Consider the following 17,482-nt stretch of genomic DNA (forward strand, 5'->3'; position numbering starts at 1 on the left):
TTGGAGAGGTACCTGAAACTATGTATTTTTTATACTTTGTTCAGTTAAGTAAATCTTAGGTGCAGATTTGTGGACACAGACTTGTCATTTATAATTTAAAAAAAAAATTTTTTTTTTTCCAACGTTTATTTATTTTTGGGACAGAGAGAGACAGAGCATGAACGGGGGAGGGGCAGAGAGAGAGGGAGACACAGAATCCGAAACAGGCTCCAGGCTCCGAGCCATCAGCCCAGAGCCTGATGCAGGGCTCGAACTCACAGACCGCGAGATCGTGACCTGGCTGAAGTCGGACGCTTAACCGACCGCCACCCAGGCGCCCCTAAAATTTTTTTTAATGTATATTTATTTTGAGAGAGAGGCAGAGACAGAGCATGAGCAGGGGAGGGGCAGAGAGAGGGAGACACAGAATCCAAAGCAGACTCTGAGCTGTCAGCCAGAGCCCGACATGGGGCTCGAACCCACGAACTGTGAGATCATGACCTGAGCTGAAGTTGGAGGCTTAACTGATTGAGGCCACCCAGATGCCCCCAGATTTGTCATTTTAATTTATGAATCATGAAATGCCATGCAGACTTGGACAAGAATGAATATGTTATATAGGATCTTGGCATCCATGAAGAGATTGTCATTTTACTGACTCTCTCTTTACAAATGGAATGTCTTTGATTTTGAGTGATGTGCCTTTTGATGTCTGTAACATGCAGGTGGTAACTGGATGCTACGAAGGTGTGCTCTGTTGAGTATTGGTGAGCACTAGGGTAGAACTGGGTTACCTTGCCTTCCTGGGGTGGGGCTGGAACGCTTGCCTGGCTGTAACGCTTGCCTGGCTGTAACGCAGCACCTTCCTATCCAAGGAAACATGATTCACTCAGTAAGAGGATAAAACTGTCCTCTTTAGACGATGCTCCCTCCACAGCAGGCGCTTTCCCAAACCCTAGAGCCAAATTAGATTCTGGGGCAAGAGTTTCAGTGAGGAAGGAAATAATGGGTTTAGATTTCACTTTGGACTGGGTGCTGCATTGGTCCTGAGCCCCTTTGTTGAAGGGAGGTGGGGCTTAGGTGGGCCCAGGAGTTGTATCTTTGAGATGATGATTAAAGGCCCTCAGTGAAGTTAGGCTCAGATTTAGATGTACTTATATTATTGCTTTAAGCCATTTCAGATTTTCAACCAAGTTACTAGAAGCACTTTTTACCAAGTTGAATTTCTGTCCTTGGATAGCTAAACTCTTTTCCCTGAGCCAAATTAATAAAATGGAATTTCTTATTAAGAATGAATTATTAAGTAAAATGGAAGCGCTGGGCTAGGGAAACATTTGATGCAATTTGTTTTCAAAGCCTTAAAAGTGCTGCAATGTGCACCGATCACAAAGACCGGCTTAAGTGCCAGAGTGTGGGGCATTAATTTTCTTTCGTCAAAGATTCCAGGTTCACAGGATATCAGAAGTGCTGACTTGGCAGTGAAATCCCATTTGTAACATGTTAGATTAGGAAACAGATTGATTTATACATTGATGTAATGGATCCAGGCACAGTGTGTGCTTAAGAAAATGGAAGTGCATTAAATAAGAGCATTTTCAAAGGAAAGAAGTAGAAACATCACAGAAAAAACCCCGATCCTATTATGCCCTAGGTAAGGTTGGGGTATGTTTGATTAGTTGATTCCTAGACATGGTCCACAGAGGCTTTTTATATTTCAGATGATACCTTCTTGAGAGTCTCTTATGACCACAAGGATTAATCTTTCTGAACTCAAAAGTGAATCACTGCAGCATATTAGTTGTCTGGAATGATTCCAGTTACTCTCCTTTTTCTTGGTGGTAACTGATGTGAGGGGCTGCTGCTGCTTAGGCCTCTTCCTGTTGCTTTAACCTCTGGTATTTTAGATTCTCTTTAGGGAAGGCAGTGCTGACCATCTCAGCACAAAGATCAAATGCACTCATCACTGATGTATTGACCTTAGTGGTTGACCCATAAACTGAACATTTATACAGTTGGAACTCTTGTGGTCTTTTAGCCAACAACCATAATGAGTAACATGTGGAACATAATCTTTGGTGCTGATAAATGGCTGCCTGCACAGTTTTGACCAATCCATGTCTGTGGCTTGGGTGAGTTCACGTAACTAATCGACACTTTCTTACCTGAATTAATGTGTGGAATTTAAGAGGTTAATGCCCCGCCCTCTGCCCCCAGTACTTCTATGGCACCCGAAGTCCTGTTTGTTTAATAGCTGCTTTTAATGTTAAAATATACAAGGCCAGGGGCTCCTGGCGGGGTCAGACAGTGGTGCGGGAGACGCTTGATCCTTGGGGTTGTGGGTTCGAGCCCCATGCTGGGTGCAGAGATTACTTAAAAATAAAATCTTAAAAAAAAAACTATGCAAAGCCAAAGAGAATTTATGAATTCTTGCTCAACATTTTTTAGATTTAGCTGTGGTGGTTCAATTATAGCAGGTTTAGGAAACACTTTCCTTTTGACCTATTGATTTGGCTTTCTTGCTTATATATTTATCATTCTTCCTCAATTTTCTTTCTGTCTGGGCTTTGAAGTAGGAAGGAAAGAACTTAGGGAAACTCTGGTTTGGGGAGATAAATGTGTCTGGGGTTTCTTTGCCTTTGTCTCTGTATTAACCCTTTTATATGTGTACATACCCATTTTCTTCCATATCGTGATCATAAGGAAATTCTAGCCTTAATCCTTAGATTTGGCTCTCAAAAGCAGAATGGCCCATAGAAGAGGCATTTTGGTACACATATTGAACTCACTGTGAGACATAAACACATCTTATACATCCTTACACCTTTTAGTGATTGGTTTGAATTAAAATACCATTAGAGTATTGTCTATAAATAAGTGTGTGTTCCTTTCCACAGCTATCCTGAAATATTCTTTCTTCTTCTTAGCCTGTAGTTTCATATGCAGTTATGTGGCAGGTATATATAGATCTGCCTTGTACTTTAATAAATGATTATTTGTCACAGTAGGGCTATAATCAATTCTGTTTAATAAAGTTGCTAATTGTTCTCTTCATTGGATTTAATTGAGGTGTTTTTTTCAACTCTGATTGATGTTGGCAATATTTTCATCCCAAATTAGTGTTCTCCTAGCTATCCAACAAGTGTTTGTGTTTCATTCTCCTGTACTGGTAGAAAGTGGGCTTATTTTAATAAGCTTGTAAGCAAAATATATGGAGGATGGTAAACTTTTCCTGGAGAAAGGTCATGATGTATTTGAAAATCAAATGTAGTCTCCTGATTGGAAGGGCCATTAATGTCTTTGTAGTCCATCAGCACAAATAAATGAGAGTTGCTTAGAAAGCACACATTTTCCATATATTATGAAAGGCAAAGCTACCCTTTCTGTTAATAGGAAAACCATTTTATGTTAATTGCTCTTTTTATTTATTTATTTATTTATTTATTTATTTATTTATTTATTTATTTTTCAACGTTTTTTATTTATTTTTGGCAGAGAGACAGAGCATGAACAGGGGAGGGGCAGAGAGAGAGGGAGACACAGAATCGGAAACAGGCTCCAGGCTCCGAGCCATCAGCCCAGAGCCTGACGCGGGGCTCCAAGTCACGGACCGCGAGATCGTGACCTGGCTGAAGTCGGACGCTCAACCGACTGTGCCACCCAGGTGCCCTTAATTGCTCTTTTTAAAAAGAGCAACATGATAGACCATACAATCTTAACCCTATCCGCCAAGTTTTAACACTTAAAAAAAAAATTTTTTTTTTTAAATTTTGAAAGTACTTTTACATTAGGGGAGACCACAAAACTCCATTGTGGATACAACCATCAATATTAGCATATTTCTAGATGCTAGGATCCCTGGGGTTTCCTGCACCAGGAGACTTAGTAGAAGCCTTAACTGTCATCATGCCTAAAGTTATTTCTCACCTGTAATTTGTGAGCTGGTAATGGCTCTGATGTTTTCACAAAGAGGATACAAGACAAAGGAAGACTGTAGAGTCATTGATTGTTTTATCTAATACAAGATAAAATTGTTCATGAAATCCCTTTTAGTGTTCTGTTTCTGTGAATGATGCCATTCCCTCATTGAGTAATGAAGTCATGCTTGACATCTTCTTCCTCGACTCCCTGGCTAATCTGTCACCAAGGCTTGCCAGTCGGGCTGTCTGATACCTTGAATCTGTTTCTCCACTGCACTGCCTTAGCCCAAGGTACCAGTCTCCCTCCCTCTCTCTTTCTCCAAATTTCTTTGCCATCCTGCAGCCAGAAAAAGTATCACAGCTGCATTCTGACGGTATTAACTTTGTGCTTGAAACCTCTCAGCATCTCGGGGCACCTGGATGGCTCAGTCGGTTAAGCATCCAACTCTCGGGTTTTGACTCGGGTCACCATCTCATGATTTAGAGCCTCACATCAAGCTCTGTGCTAACAGCGCAGAGCCCGCTTGGGATTCTCTGTCTCCCCTCTCTCTGTGTCTAATCCCTGCTCATGGTCACTCACTCCTGCTCTCTCTCTCTCTCAAAATAAAGAAAGCAGGGGCACATGGTTGGCTCAGTTGGATAAGTGTCCAACTTCAGCTCAGGTCATGATCTCTCGGTTTGTGAGTTTGAGCCCCGCATTGGGCTCTGTGTTGACAACTCAGAGCCTGGAGCTGCTTCAGATTCTGTGTCTCCCTGTCTCTCGGTCTCTCCCATGCTCATGCTCTGTCTCTCAATTGTAAATAAATGCTAAAAAATTAAAAACAAAATAGAAAAATAAAGAAAGCAAAAAAAAAAACCCAAAACAAAAACTCTCAGCACCTCAGGATAAAGATGGAAGTCCTTTCTTGGTGTGCACACTGTCTAGCCTTGCCCCTGCATGCCTCTCCTCCTTTCTTTCACTGCTGTCTGCCTCTCAGTCTATGTTCCCGCCACGTGATGCTCTCAAGTGCTGCTGTCTTCAGGAGACTTCCCTGACCACCTCCATACCCAAGCCTCAGTTAAATTCCCTTTCTGTACGCTGTTTGGCACTGTGTTCTTTCCCTTGGTGCGACATCTAGGAGTGTGATCACACTTTTGTATGTGTGAGTATGGACTCTTGCACTAAACTGTAAGCCCTATGAGAGCAGGGACCATAAGTTTTTGCTCACTCTTGTGTCCTAGGCGTTTAGCATGTTGCTTTGCAAGATAGTAGCTGCTCAACAAAATTTTGTTGTGTGAGTGAATTACTGGAACTTTAGCCTTTACTATAGTGGTTTAATCTGTTAAGGGATGAAAAGTGAGATGTGTGCTTCTATTAGAGCAGTCTTCAGCTGGGTTATAGGTTCCCAAGTTCCGAAGTACTCAGATGGGGAGTGAGGGTTAGATTTTTTTTCCCATTGACATTTTTCTTTGATCATGTAAGTTCAACAATGATTGTTTTTTCTGGCCTAACTCATGGGGAAAGGCTTTGTTTATGAAGATAAAAATAGTAAATAATGAAGTTTTAAAAGATCAGTTCTACTGTCACAAACCATGGGATGACTCTACCTTTGTGTCAGCTGTTTTGGAGTAAACCTGGATGTTTTCCCCTTTGGCAGGCTCTTGCAGCCAACGCCGGAACAGGATTTGCTGTCGCCGAGCCTCAAATTGCAATGTTTTGTGGAAAGTTAAATATGCATGTGAACATTCAGACTGGGAAATGGGAACCTGACCCAACAGGCACCAAGAGCTGCTTTGGAACAAAAGAAGAAGTTCTTCAGTACTGTCAGGAGGTAAGAGTGGTGCCAGAATGTGAAAACTGCTCTCTTCTGGGTCATGCTTGAAACTGCTTACCTTAGAAATAGATACTCTGTCATTCTGCTTTTTGACCTAAGATCGCATTGCCAATGACAGAACACCAGGCGTTTTCTTTCTGAATATATACGACACGACTGAGGCTTGTCAGAGGCTCTGCCTGTGTGTGCTGTGAGCTCTTGGTTCCTTGAGGAGGGAACGGTGCAGAAGCTGGGCAGGTCCCGTACAAGTAAAGGCCCGGCTCTCTTGCTTCTCACTTGCAGTGTGGGAGGGCGTGAAGTCAAATGTGTGTATCTTGTGCTCTCCACTTGCTCATAGAAAGCCACCAGTATTGTAAATGATAATCTCAGGTCTGACTTGAGTCAGAACTTGACCTAGAAGGGGCTATGAGATGCTTTAACTTCTTACCAGGACTAGCACAGAGGGCCAGCATTGAAGTATTACTCTATAGTCTCATCAACAGACCTTTCATGGACTTGCCCTTTAAATGTTTTTCTTCTCAGCTCTTTACATGCATCCTACAAGTGGGCTTGATACCTCATCGATTTATTTTGGGCTTGAAAGCTTGCTGCTTTTGTATGTCCTTAAATAAAGATGACTTTTTTTTTTTTTTAAAGAGAATGCATTAGAAGTGATCAGAAATCTACCTGTCAAAAGAAAACTAATAGTTACAGTATCTTTTGACTTGCTGAGTTCTTCAGTTAGAACCAGGGGCAGCACGAGTGGAGGCTTAGATTTATACAGGATAATGATGACGCTGAGTAGCAGACACCCTTACTTGCAAATGAATGTCCATTTATTATGGATAAAGTCAATTTATTGTGTGTGTTTTCTTTTCCCTTGCAGATGTATCCAGAGCTACAGATCACAAATGTGATGGAAGCAAATGAGCCGGTCAGTGTTGACAATTGGTGCCGGAGGGACAAAAAGCAGTGCAAGAGTCACATCGTGATACCTTTCAAGTGTCTTGGTGAGTGTCCTTTAGATGATCGTGGTTGCTTCTTGGGAAGTAGAGGTTGCTCATTTTTAAATTTGATTTTCTCTTGCCTCACAGTGAAATAGCTACATCTGTTAAGAAGCTGAGGGCTACAGGAATGTATTGGGGGACTTCTTTTTTGAATATTTATTGCCTTCTAGTGTTGATGGTTGACTTGTCTTTGATGGTTATTACCTCCCCCACCAGGGGCACCCTCAGTCTTTTAAGGATGAGCCTTTTGCATGGCACTGAGAGTGCTGCCCTCAGGGCCTCCCAGCTTTGCCTTGCAGTGAGTGCTTGAAACTCCTGCTGTATAATCATAGCAGGAGTGGTACTGAACAGCCCAAGGGATGGAGTCTTCTGTTCCTCTCACTTCATCCTGTACATATTTTGCAAGGTCCTAAGATCCTGTATTGCTAGGCAGGCCGGACTTGTGGTAATCTCCGAGAGACGGGACCCCTAGCTGTCTATGCACCCCTGCCTTTCTGAAGGGCCCGTGACTGGTACAGGTGTTTCTGACCTTGTGTTGGTGTTGATATACATTCTCACATGTATCCAAATCAATCAAAGGAGGAGTTGGCACCTTAGTGACCATGTTTATGCAGCAATTACTGTTGTCAAGTATCCAGTAGGGAGAAAGGGGGGCATTGCGGGTGCTCGACACCATTTACTTTACAGTGGAGCGTCATGCAGTGGGGTGAGGCCTGGAAGCCTTGTGCGTGGTGTAGCTGAGAGATGTTCTTCCAATCCATTTGGCCCGAGATCTCTGGGTATGAGGTTTCATTCACTGCCTGTCAAATCCTGGAACTAAATGAAGCAAGAGTGTAGTTTGAATATTTGTAGTCAGTAGGTAGGCAGTACTTGCATTTGTTTCTTCCTTTTGCACCATTACCCCTGAAGACTTTGCAGCCTGGTCTTCCCCTTGCTACGTGTCTTTACGACTTGCTGGCTCCAATCCTCACCCAGAACTCTGAGTTGAGACCTGGGAGACCTTTATCTCCCTACATCCAGTCAGTTTTCCAAGCCTCATTCTTACCCCTTCAATACAGCTTCAGTCTGTGGTTCCCAAACTGTGCACTGAGGCACCCCAGGGCGTTGCAGCAGACTCACACAGTGTGGAGCATTGTGGGATAGTTTTGGTTTTTCAAAGGAGACCTCTTTCAGACATCCCATGAACTGGAGGTATTTACAGTATCAACATCCTGTCAGTCCATTCCTTTCAGTGACCTCCTGTCTTTATAGAGCGTTGTCTCAGGGGTTCCTGTGTTAAAGAGCCAGCATCACAGCAGAATAACCTGGGAAGAGACAAGGGTGATGGTGTCCAGTCGATTGTAACATTGGAAGAGTCGTTCAGCATCCGGCATGCGCTAAGGGGTTAGGACACGAGGACTTACTATATTGTTGGACCCAGCTACCTAGCTTTGGGTATTCTTTTGGCCTTGAAGTGCTGTGAAAATATTACTGAGACACTCGGGGTGCTGCTACTTTAAAGTCGGGACACATCTGGCTTATAATCCTTTTCTTCCTTCTGATTCCTGCTGCGTTAGTTCAGCCCTTCATCCTTTGCCGCCTGGACTGGGACACCAGCCTCGTGTGCTTCTCAGTTCTGTTGTCTGGTCTGCTGCCCTCTGACCTAAAATGAAAATCGAGTTGTCTTTCCCGCACATCAAGGCCTGTAGTAGCTCTTCCTCACATAAAAACTAAGGTTTCATTAAGCTGCCCTGGAGCGTAAAAACTCCATAATGTGGCTCTTGCTTTGGCCTTCCCTGTTGTCTGCTCTGTGAGCCACCCAGCAACATCGACATCTTGCAGCTCCTGGCCACCCACCGTCCAGGTCTCATTGTTGGAATGCCTTTCCTCTACTTCCCCTGCTAGGGGAGTTCTTCCTTCAAGACTTATTTCAGGGGCTGCTTCCCTTAAAGAAATCTTTTCCTCCTGGTTATGTTTTCTCTCCAGACATGCAGATTTCTGAAATTCTCCCAATGTTGCCATTGCATCTATCACCCTGTCCAGTGACAATCTGTTTCTGTATCTTTCTCCAACTTCGCTGTAAGCACAGTGAAACCACGGACCCTGCTTTATTTAGTCTTCTCTGTCCTCCAGTACCGTGACAATGTCTAGAACATAGGATACACTTTAAAAAAAAAAAAAAAGTTTGTTTTTGAGAGAGAAAGGGAGAGGAAGAGAGCGTGAGTGGGGGAGGGGTAGAGAGCAAGGGACACAGAGAATCCCAAGCAGGCTTCCTGCTGCCAGCACAGAGCCCAATGTGGGGCTCAAACCCACAAAACCGTGAAATCATGACCTGAGCCAAAATCAAGAGTCAGATGCTTAACCAACTGAGCCACCCACGCGCCCTTCCATAGACTCCTTAGAAAGCATTTTGGTGATAGTCTTTTAGAGTTGCTTTTCCCTTTTAAAATTAAAAATAATTTAGGGGCACCTGGGTCGCTCAGGTGGTTAAGTGTCTAACTTCAGCTCAGGCCATGATCTCACAGCTCAAGCCCCACATTGGGCTGTCTGCTGTCCGCACAGAGACCACTTTGGGTCCTCTGTCCTCTGTCCCCCTCTGCCCCTACCCTGCTTGACCCATGCTCCCTCCCTCCCCCCCTTCTCTCAAAAAAATAAACAAACAAAAAAAGGTAGTTTTAAAATAGTTTCAAGTTTACAAAATGGTTAGAAAAATAGTACAAAGAGTTCCTGTACACTCTTTCCTCAGAGTTCAGATTTTCCACCTGTACCATATGACTAATATGGTAAAATTAACCTTATTCACTCCCACAGTACCCCCAACCCTTGTCCCCCCCATTACTGAGTTTTTGTGTTTTGAATCATTTAAGTTGGTATCTTTTTATACCTTGGTACTTTAATATAGATTTTTTAGAAACAAGGACATTCTTCTACGTGATCACATCATCAAAATTGGGAAACTATTATTGATCCAAATCTAATCTGTAGACCCTGTTCAGGTTTCACCTTTTGTTCCAATAATACCGGGATCTGATTCAAGATCACACATTGTATTTAGTCTCTTCTCGTCTTTCATGACCTTGACTTTTTTAAAGAGTACAAATTACTTTGTGGAAATGCCTTGCAATTCGGGTTTGTCTTATGACCTTTTGATTTACACATTTTTGAGGGGACTACCGTAGATGTATTCTTCTTGCAGCATAACATTAGGAGTTGCACGATGTGAGTTCCATTACCCATGATAACGTTTATCCCCTGGCTAAGATGGTGTTGGCATTCACTTATTTCCTTAAGCACTTGTCCACATTTGACAAAAGGATGCTCTAGGCTGATCCTGTGTTTTCCTGACTCTACCCCTGGAATCTGCCATTTCTCCAGGAAGCCCTGGTTTCTTTCAGTGGAGAATGGTGTTTAGAAACCAAGTCTGGGCATTATGTGTACTTACTGGTCTGGGATGTTGTTGCTTCTAGGCCCACTCGGACAGAGCCAAGAAACACACGTTGGGGTGCCTAGGTGGTTCAGTCAGTTAAGCATCCGACTCTTGGTTTTGGCTCAGGTCACAGTTTGAGCACAAAGTCTTCTTGGTATTCTCTTTCTCCCTCCCCCACGCCCGCCCCGTCCTTCTCCCACTTGCACTGTCTGTGTCTCTCTCAAATAAATAAAACTTAAAAAAATACATGCATGTATATATGAGTACATGCACACATAAATATATATTTCTATAGCTACATGTGTATATTAAAAACATTAGCTCATACTGATATCTTCAGTTCCATTATCCTCACTATATTTATTTACTTACTCAGTATCTTCTGTAAATGATCAGTCTCCACTTTTTAAATTTATTTAAATTTTTGTAACGTTTATTTATTTTTGACAGAGAGAGAGAGACAGAGTATGAGTGGGGGAGGGGCAGAGAGAGAGAGAGGGAGACACAGAATCTGAAGCAGGCTCCAGGCTCTGAGCTGTCAGCACAGAGCCCGACGTGGGGCTCGAACTCACCGCGAGATCATGAGCTGAGCTGAACGGAGTCAGACGTTCAACCGACTGAGCCACCCAGGCGCCCCTAAATTTTTTTTATTTTAGAGAGGGAGAAAGAGAGAGTGGGAGAGAGGAGCAAATGGGAAGAGGAAGAGAGAAAATCTCAAGCAGGCTTCATGCTGAGTGCAGAGCCCAACACGGGGCCTGATCCCTTGACCCTAATAAGATCATGACCTGAGCCAAAATCAAGAGTCAGATGCTCAAGCAACTGTGTCACTCAGGTGCCCCAACCTCTGCTTTTGTAATTTAAGTTTAACTTTTTAAGCCTTTAAAGTTTGTTTATTTGAGAGGGAGAGAGACAGAGAATCCCAAGCAGGCTGTGCACTGTCAGCATGAAGCCCAACTTGGGGCTTATCACACAAACTGGGAGAGCATAACCTGAGTTGAAACCAAGAGCTGGATGCTTAACTGACTGAGCCACCCAAGTGCCCGTACTCTTTTTTATTTTTTTTTGAACGAGCTTGTTGAGATATAATTCATATTCTGTGTAATTCACCCATTTAAAAGTATACAGTTTAATGATTTATAGTATATTCAGTGAGTTATACAACCACACACAATTCTTTTAATGTACAAACTGTACTAAAAATGGACACAGTTAAAAGTAAGAGTTCTGTGCATTTTACTCACCAGAAGTAACCACAGTAGCTGCCTTTGTACGTGTTAAGATGAATACCACATGTTGGAGTAAAGTGATGTAGTAGTATGGTTAGCCTCAGCCCTAGGACCCCCCCTTTAAGATAATATTGCCTAATGGGGCGCCTGGTCGGCTCCATCAGTGGAGCATGCAACTGTTGACCTCAGAGTTGTGGGCTCAAGCCCCACATTGGGCACAGAGCTTACTTAAGAAAAGAAAAACAACATAGTACTGCCTAGTAAACCTAAATCGTAGGTAGATAGACCAGAAGGTGTGGAAATGGAAACTGGGAACAGGATTTGTCTATAGTGGTTGGGTTGCCTGTGTGAATTGGCTTGAATATTCCAGCGTCCTTACCTGTGTCCTCAGGCACCAGTTTTGTCTGTCATTGTGTTTGCTCGGTTGAGGGAAGAGGGATGTGTCCTGATTACCATGCTTGGCAAGCAGTTTGAGAATGAATTCAGGTTGCTAAGTAGTGGTTGTATCACCTGGTGTCGCACTGCCCACCCACGTCTGTGTTCGTGTCACTCAGCTCTGCCCTCTTCTGATGCTTAACCACCCATCAGTGTGACTTTGAACCTGCTGTGTCAGTTCAGTCTTCTCTCTCTTCAAAATGACCTTATATCATAGGTTACTACTAATCGACTCCTGTTTATCTCTAACATTTTAGGTGGGTGGGTAGGTAGGTAGGTACGTAGGTAGGATGTTCCAAGTAGGACAGAGTTGGTGATGTGTGAAGAAGTGAAACTGCTGGTATTTTGGGGGAAGGCGTTAGTCATCTCTGACATTTATCTGTAGGCTGGCTTCTACACCAAAAGAAGAGGGCTTTGTAAGCCCGTGACTGTTTTTGTTTTGGGTTATTTTTGGATGGAGATCTGGACAGAGCGTTACTGTGATGTGAGCACTGCCAAAGACAGTTCTCATTCTCAGAGGCTTTGGGGCCGTCTTCAGCAATGGTGCACCGTGGTCTCTCACTTGCCCATTGCAGGTGTCTGTTTGCAAGGCAGCTTCTACCTTTGAATTCACGTTTGCCCTGTTCCCAGCATGGACCCTTGTGTATTTTCGTTTGCGAGAATTATCTTGGGTCTTTAATATCAGAGCCCTATTGACCTCAGGGACATCTAGGGATGGCTGCTATACCTCACGGGAAATTGCAATGGGTGGTCAGGTTGATTCTCTGGGCTCCCTCTCATGACAGAAGGCTATCTTCTCCCACCTGGTGAGCCCCATAACTGAAACGGTCTTCCAGCTGTTCGCAGCTGTAGAGTACTTTTGCAGTAGGTTTTTAAAAACTGTGTGTGAGTGTTGGTGCTGCTGAGGGCTTCCCCAAGTGGGGAATAACAACCTTTGTTATTTTTAAAAGGAATTTCAGTAACTCTGGAAGAGCTCCAAAACCTGATGGCTATCATGGCCTTGATGGATGGGCGTGATATGGAAAAGAAACAGAATCCTAGGGAATGGATGGGGGTTGGAGATAGATCATAAATGCAGCTTAAGCGAAATCCTGTAGGTTTAGGTTTTGTTAAATTGCCATATTCATTCCTCAGCTTTTTAAATAGCGAAAACTCTATAACCTTCTGTGTCCCGTGACTTGCGAAATTGTGGCCATTATCTATTACAACCTAACTGACTAAATTGAAGATTGTTAACAAACTTTGGTAAAATTCTAAACTGAGACCAAACCATTTTCAGTGTTTGTCTATACAACAGTAATATTGATCTGCCTAAGTCAGTTTTTTTTTTTTCCGTAGAAGCTTCTGATAAATGTAGCAAAGGCAAAAAAAAAAGTAATAGTGAAAATGCCAGAAAACAAATGTTGGGATTGAAATGTGTTCCTCTTTAGTTTACATGCTTAATAAGTTTATTTTTCAATAAAAGACCATGGGGGAAGCAAAAATAATTTCCAGTTTCTACACCATGATTAACATTTTGGTGTATATAGACAAGACTTTTTTCTTTGGACACATACAGAAATCTATATATTTTTAAATGCATTTTTTCTTCCTAAAAGAGGTCATACTACATATGCTGCCTTGTTTTTGAATTTTTTTTTTTAATATTTAGATTTAAACATCTATTATGTGCTGTTCTTAGGGAGATATATCAACATATCTGTATGGTTCTTTGCCTATATTTGTATAGACTTAGCCTTAAGGAGTTAACCAGGGTGAAGGAGGAAGATTAGGGATATGGAGTATGTTTCTTTCTTTCTTTCTTTTTAAAATGATTTAACCACTATGGAAGTTTTCCCATGTTAAATATAAACGTAAACCATATTTCCTGTGACCTGATGGTATTCCATTGTATGTAACTACCATCATTTAATTCCTGATTGATGGGCATCTAGGTTGGTTTCAGTGTTTGATATTAGCAACACAGCAATGAATATCTTTGTTTTACTTGCTTAATTATTTCCTTGGAGTGTGTTGTTGGAATTGCAGTTGTTAAAGAGTATTCTTTTGTTTTGTTTTGTTTTATTTTTACATTTTAGTTCCTGGTCCAATTTCAGTGGTGTTAATTCTCTTCTGGTTTTCAGAGGTCAGAGAGATCGAGTCAATCATGGGATAGCTAAGGGTTGGTAGCATTTAATTTTACTGTATAGCATGGAGTTAATTATTGAATTACTGACATTTTAAAAGTTTTGATTTTAAACTTCTTTCTGAAATACAGCGTTTGAAGGATACTGAAAAAGTAAAATATGATGGTGACTCAGTACTCATCATCCTGATTTAAGTTCTTCAACAGCTTGCCAGGTCTGCTTCATCCGCACCTTATTTTGTCATAGAGGGAGTAAATGTTTCAAAGCCCCATCCTTTCTTCCCTTTTCCTCCCTCTTGCCCTCCCTCACTCCCTCCCTTGTTCTCAAGGTAGCCACTACCCACTTGTTGGCATGTATTATTCTCACGCATGTTTTTTGTTTTTGGGGGAAAGAACCCAAGTTTCAGTAGCTACTTCTCTTTCTCATTAATTTTTAAATTTTAATTCCAGTGTAGTTAACATGCAATGTTATATTGGTTTCAGGTGTACAGTGTAGTGACTCAGGACTTCTGTACCTGACTCAGTGCTCATCATGATGAGTGTGCTGTTAATCCCCATCCCCTGTTTCACCCACCCACCCATCCCCGGCTTCCCTCTGTCTCACGCATGTTTTTATACTTTTGCTGTATACAGATGTTTCTATAAACCATTTGTTTTTGTGTTTTTAAGCTTACATAAATGGTAGCATTCTGTACCTGACATCACTTTTACAACTTGCTTTTTACTTTACATCATTTTGGGGTGTATCTAATGTGTGATACAAGTAGATTTCATTCATTTTAATTCAATATATAGTATTCCACTGTATGTTTATTTCTGTTAGTATTTTTTCCACTGTTTTTTTATTGAGTTTTAAAATATTTATTTATTTTTAGGGGAGTGCCAGCGGGGGAGGGGCAGAGAGAGAGGGACAGAGGATCCAAAGTGGGCTTTGTGCTGACAGGCCAACAGCAGTGGGCCTGATGTGGGGCTCAGGCCTACGAACCATGAGATCATGACAAAGGTTGATGCTCAACCTACTGAGCCACCTGGGTGCCCCCCCACTGTATTTTTTAAAAACCCGGTTTGTTTATTACCTCTGTAGACTAGATATATAGTAATAAAATTGCTGGGTTTAAAAAAAAAAATACTTATTTTGAGAGAGAGAAAGAGCACGAGCTGAGGATAAGGGGCAGGGGGAAAGAGAGAAGAGAGAGCGAGAGAGAGTCCCAGGCAGACTGCACGCTCTCAGCACAGAGCCGGACATGGGGCTTGAACCCATGAACTGTGAGATCATGCCCTGAGCCAAATCAAGAGTTGGGCCCTTAATTGACTGAGCCACCTAGGTGCCTCTAAAATTGCTGTTTTAAATGTTTTTCTGATGTTGCAATTGTAAACATAAAATTGATGTTTTAACAAATTGTAGATTTCTGTATGATAACTGTGGTTGTATATATAGTTTGCTTTGTATAAAACTAGTTACTCAGCTCAAGTCTTACCAACATTACCATCAATAATTAGAAATAGCACACTTACATACTGCTTAGTGTTTACTGTGTACCAGAATCAGCTCTAAGCTTTTCAGATGTTGTATTCTATTATGTCATTTATCATCACACAGGATAAGGAAATCAAGGCACAGAAAGGTTAATAAGTAAGTTAACCTTCTTTATGCCTAAAACCATTCTGCTGATAATGATGGTGCTGAAATAGAACCCTGACATTTAACCCTATACACACTGTTCGTTAATACACTCTTTTGTTGCTTTTTGTCATAAACTAAGTATAAAATTGCCTAGTCAATACAGCATAATCACATTAATACAATATGAGTTGGTGGTTGGGTGTCAGGGTTTAAGTAATTTCTACTTGGTTGAATATCAGGATTGTTTCTTCTAGTAGAGGCACATCCTCATTTATCATGAGGATTTTGGATTTTTTAAGCATTGTGTCTAGTTGATTGAAAAAGTGTACATGTTCTACCTCCCTAGAGCCTTTAGGGCCTCAAGGCAACACTATGTCTAACTTACTTTGTGTTCCTGCATGAGGAAATTGGCTTCCAAATTCCCTGTACTAATAGTGGTGTGAAACATCACTACCCTGTGTAAAGTTCTGAAGTGGGGAGGCTGTTTTTACTGCCCCAGCGTAATGTCACAGCACATCTTCCCCCTTAAAGTAGATTAAGGACTCCTTTCGCTTGTCACATGGGTCACGGAAGGATTGACTTGTATAGTGCCCACAGACTGAGGCCCGAGGCTGAGGGGTCCTGGAGGACCAGGCCATGATGATGAGCTTGGGGTGGGGGTGGGGGGTCTACACAGACTTTGCATTAAGGTCAAAGCCCTACGACCTTTCTCAGGCCAGATTACTTTCATATTCTATGCTTCCTTCTTTAAAAAAAGAAAAAAGAAAAGAGAATCTCAGAGGTTAGCCTGCCTGCTTCCTTTCCCTTGCCCCCACTTACTACATCTCTTCCTGAACTAAGCACACACCTCTCTCCCTCTCTTTGTTTTCCTCTACTTAGACCCTGTATGGAGCATATTGGTGATGCATCAGAATCTCCTGGAATGCTTATTCAATGAAAATTACTGAATCCTACCTTAGACCTACTGAATCAGAATCTCTGGGTGATGCTTCCGTGATATATGAATTTTTTTTTTTTTTTAATTTTAGCTCTATTCCCCACGTGGGGCTTGAACTCACGACCTTGAAATCAAGAGTCATCACATGCTCTACTGACTAAGCCAGCCAGGCGCCCCAGAAATACATGAATTTTTAACTTTTTATTATGGAATGTACAAACATGTCCAAAAGAGAAAAATAATACTGTTAACCCTTATGTACCCATTGGCCAGCTATGCAGCAATCATTAGTTCATGAGCCACTTTTACATTGTCTGTGGACAATCCCACCCACCTACTCTTGATTATTGGAAACACATCACAGATAATATTTTTTTTTCCTGTAAATATTTCAGTGTGTCTTTCTAAAAGATCATCTGTTTTTTTAAACAACTATGTATATTTTCCTCACAGCTTTTTACTTTTGAAAAGTTTTAGACCTATAGAAAAAAAATGTAACTGTGAATACTTCTGTACTCTTTACCTGGGTTCTCTGATTTTGTCTTCTCTGTGTGTGTGTGTGTGTGCATCTTACGTATCTTTTATTGTTGTTATTACACCCTTTGAAAGTAAGTTGGGACATTGTGAAAATTTACTTCTAAATATTCAGCTTGTTTCTCCTAAGAGCAAGGACATTCTCTAACATAACTACGATACAGTAATCACATTTTGGGCAATTTCTCTCTAACTATCCAAATAGTGTCCTTTATAGCTTTCCTTTAAAAAGGATTGAACTATTACATTTGGTCTGCAACAGTTCCCCAATCAACTTTTTTTTTTAAATCTTTCACAACAATGGTATTTTTTTAGTTTAGGCCATTTGTTTAAATATATCCCTGAATTTGAATTTGTCTTACTGTTTCATCATGATTAGATTCAAATAACATATTTTTGGCAGAAAGACTGTGTAGTGATATTTTCTTCTTTTTTTAATGTTTGTTTATTTTTGAGAGAGAGAGAGAGAGAACGTGAGCAGGGGAAGGGCAGAGAAGGG

The 17,482-nt window shown here is 41.6% G+C and overlaps 1 protein-coding gene across 4 annotated transcripts in view; it reads left to right on the plus strand.

The window, feature by feature from the left end:
- Nucleotides 1-17,482, plus strand: part of APLP2 (amyloid beta precursor like protein 2) — an 86,246-nt gene that overhangs the window by 43,160 nt on the left and 25,604 nt on the right. For all 4 annotated transcript variants that reach the window (XM_043579828.1, XM_043579826.1, XM_043579825.1 and 1 more), the window contains exons 2-3: nt 5,534-5,707; nt 6,576-6,699. In XM_043579828.1, coding sequence (XP_043435763.1) covers nt 5,534-5,707; nt 6,576-6,699 — 298 coding nt within the window. The remainder of the gene's footprint in view (nt 1-5,533; nt 5,708-6,575; nt 6,700-17,482) is intronic.

The sequence above is a fragment of the Prionailurus bengalensis genome, chromosome D1 (assembly GCF_016509475.1).
Source record: "Prionailurus bengalensis isolate Pbe53 chromosome D1, Fcat_Pben_1.1_paternal_pri, whole genome shotgun sequence".
NCBI lineage: Eukaryota > Metazoa > Chordata > Mammalia > Carnivora > Felidae > Prionailurus > Prionailurus bengalensis.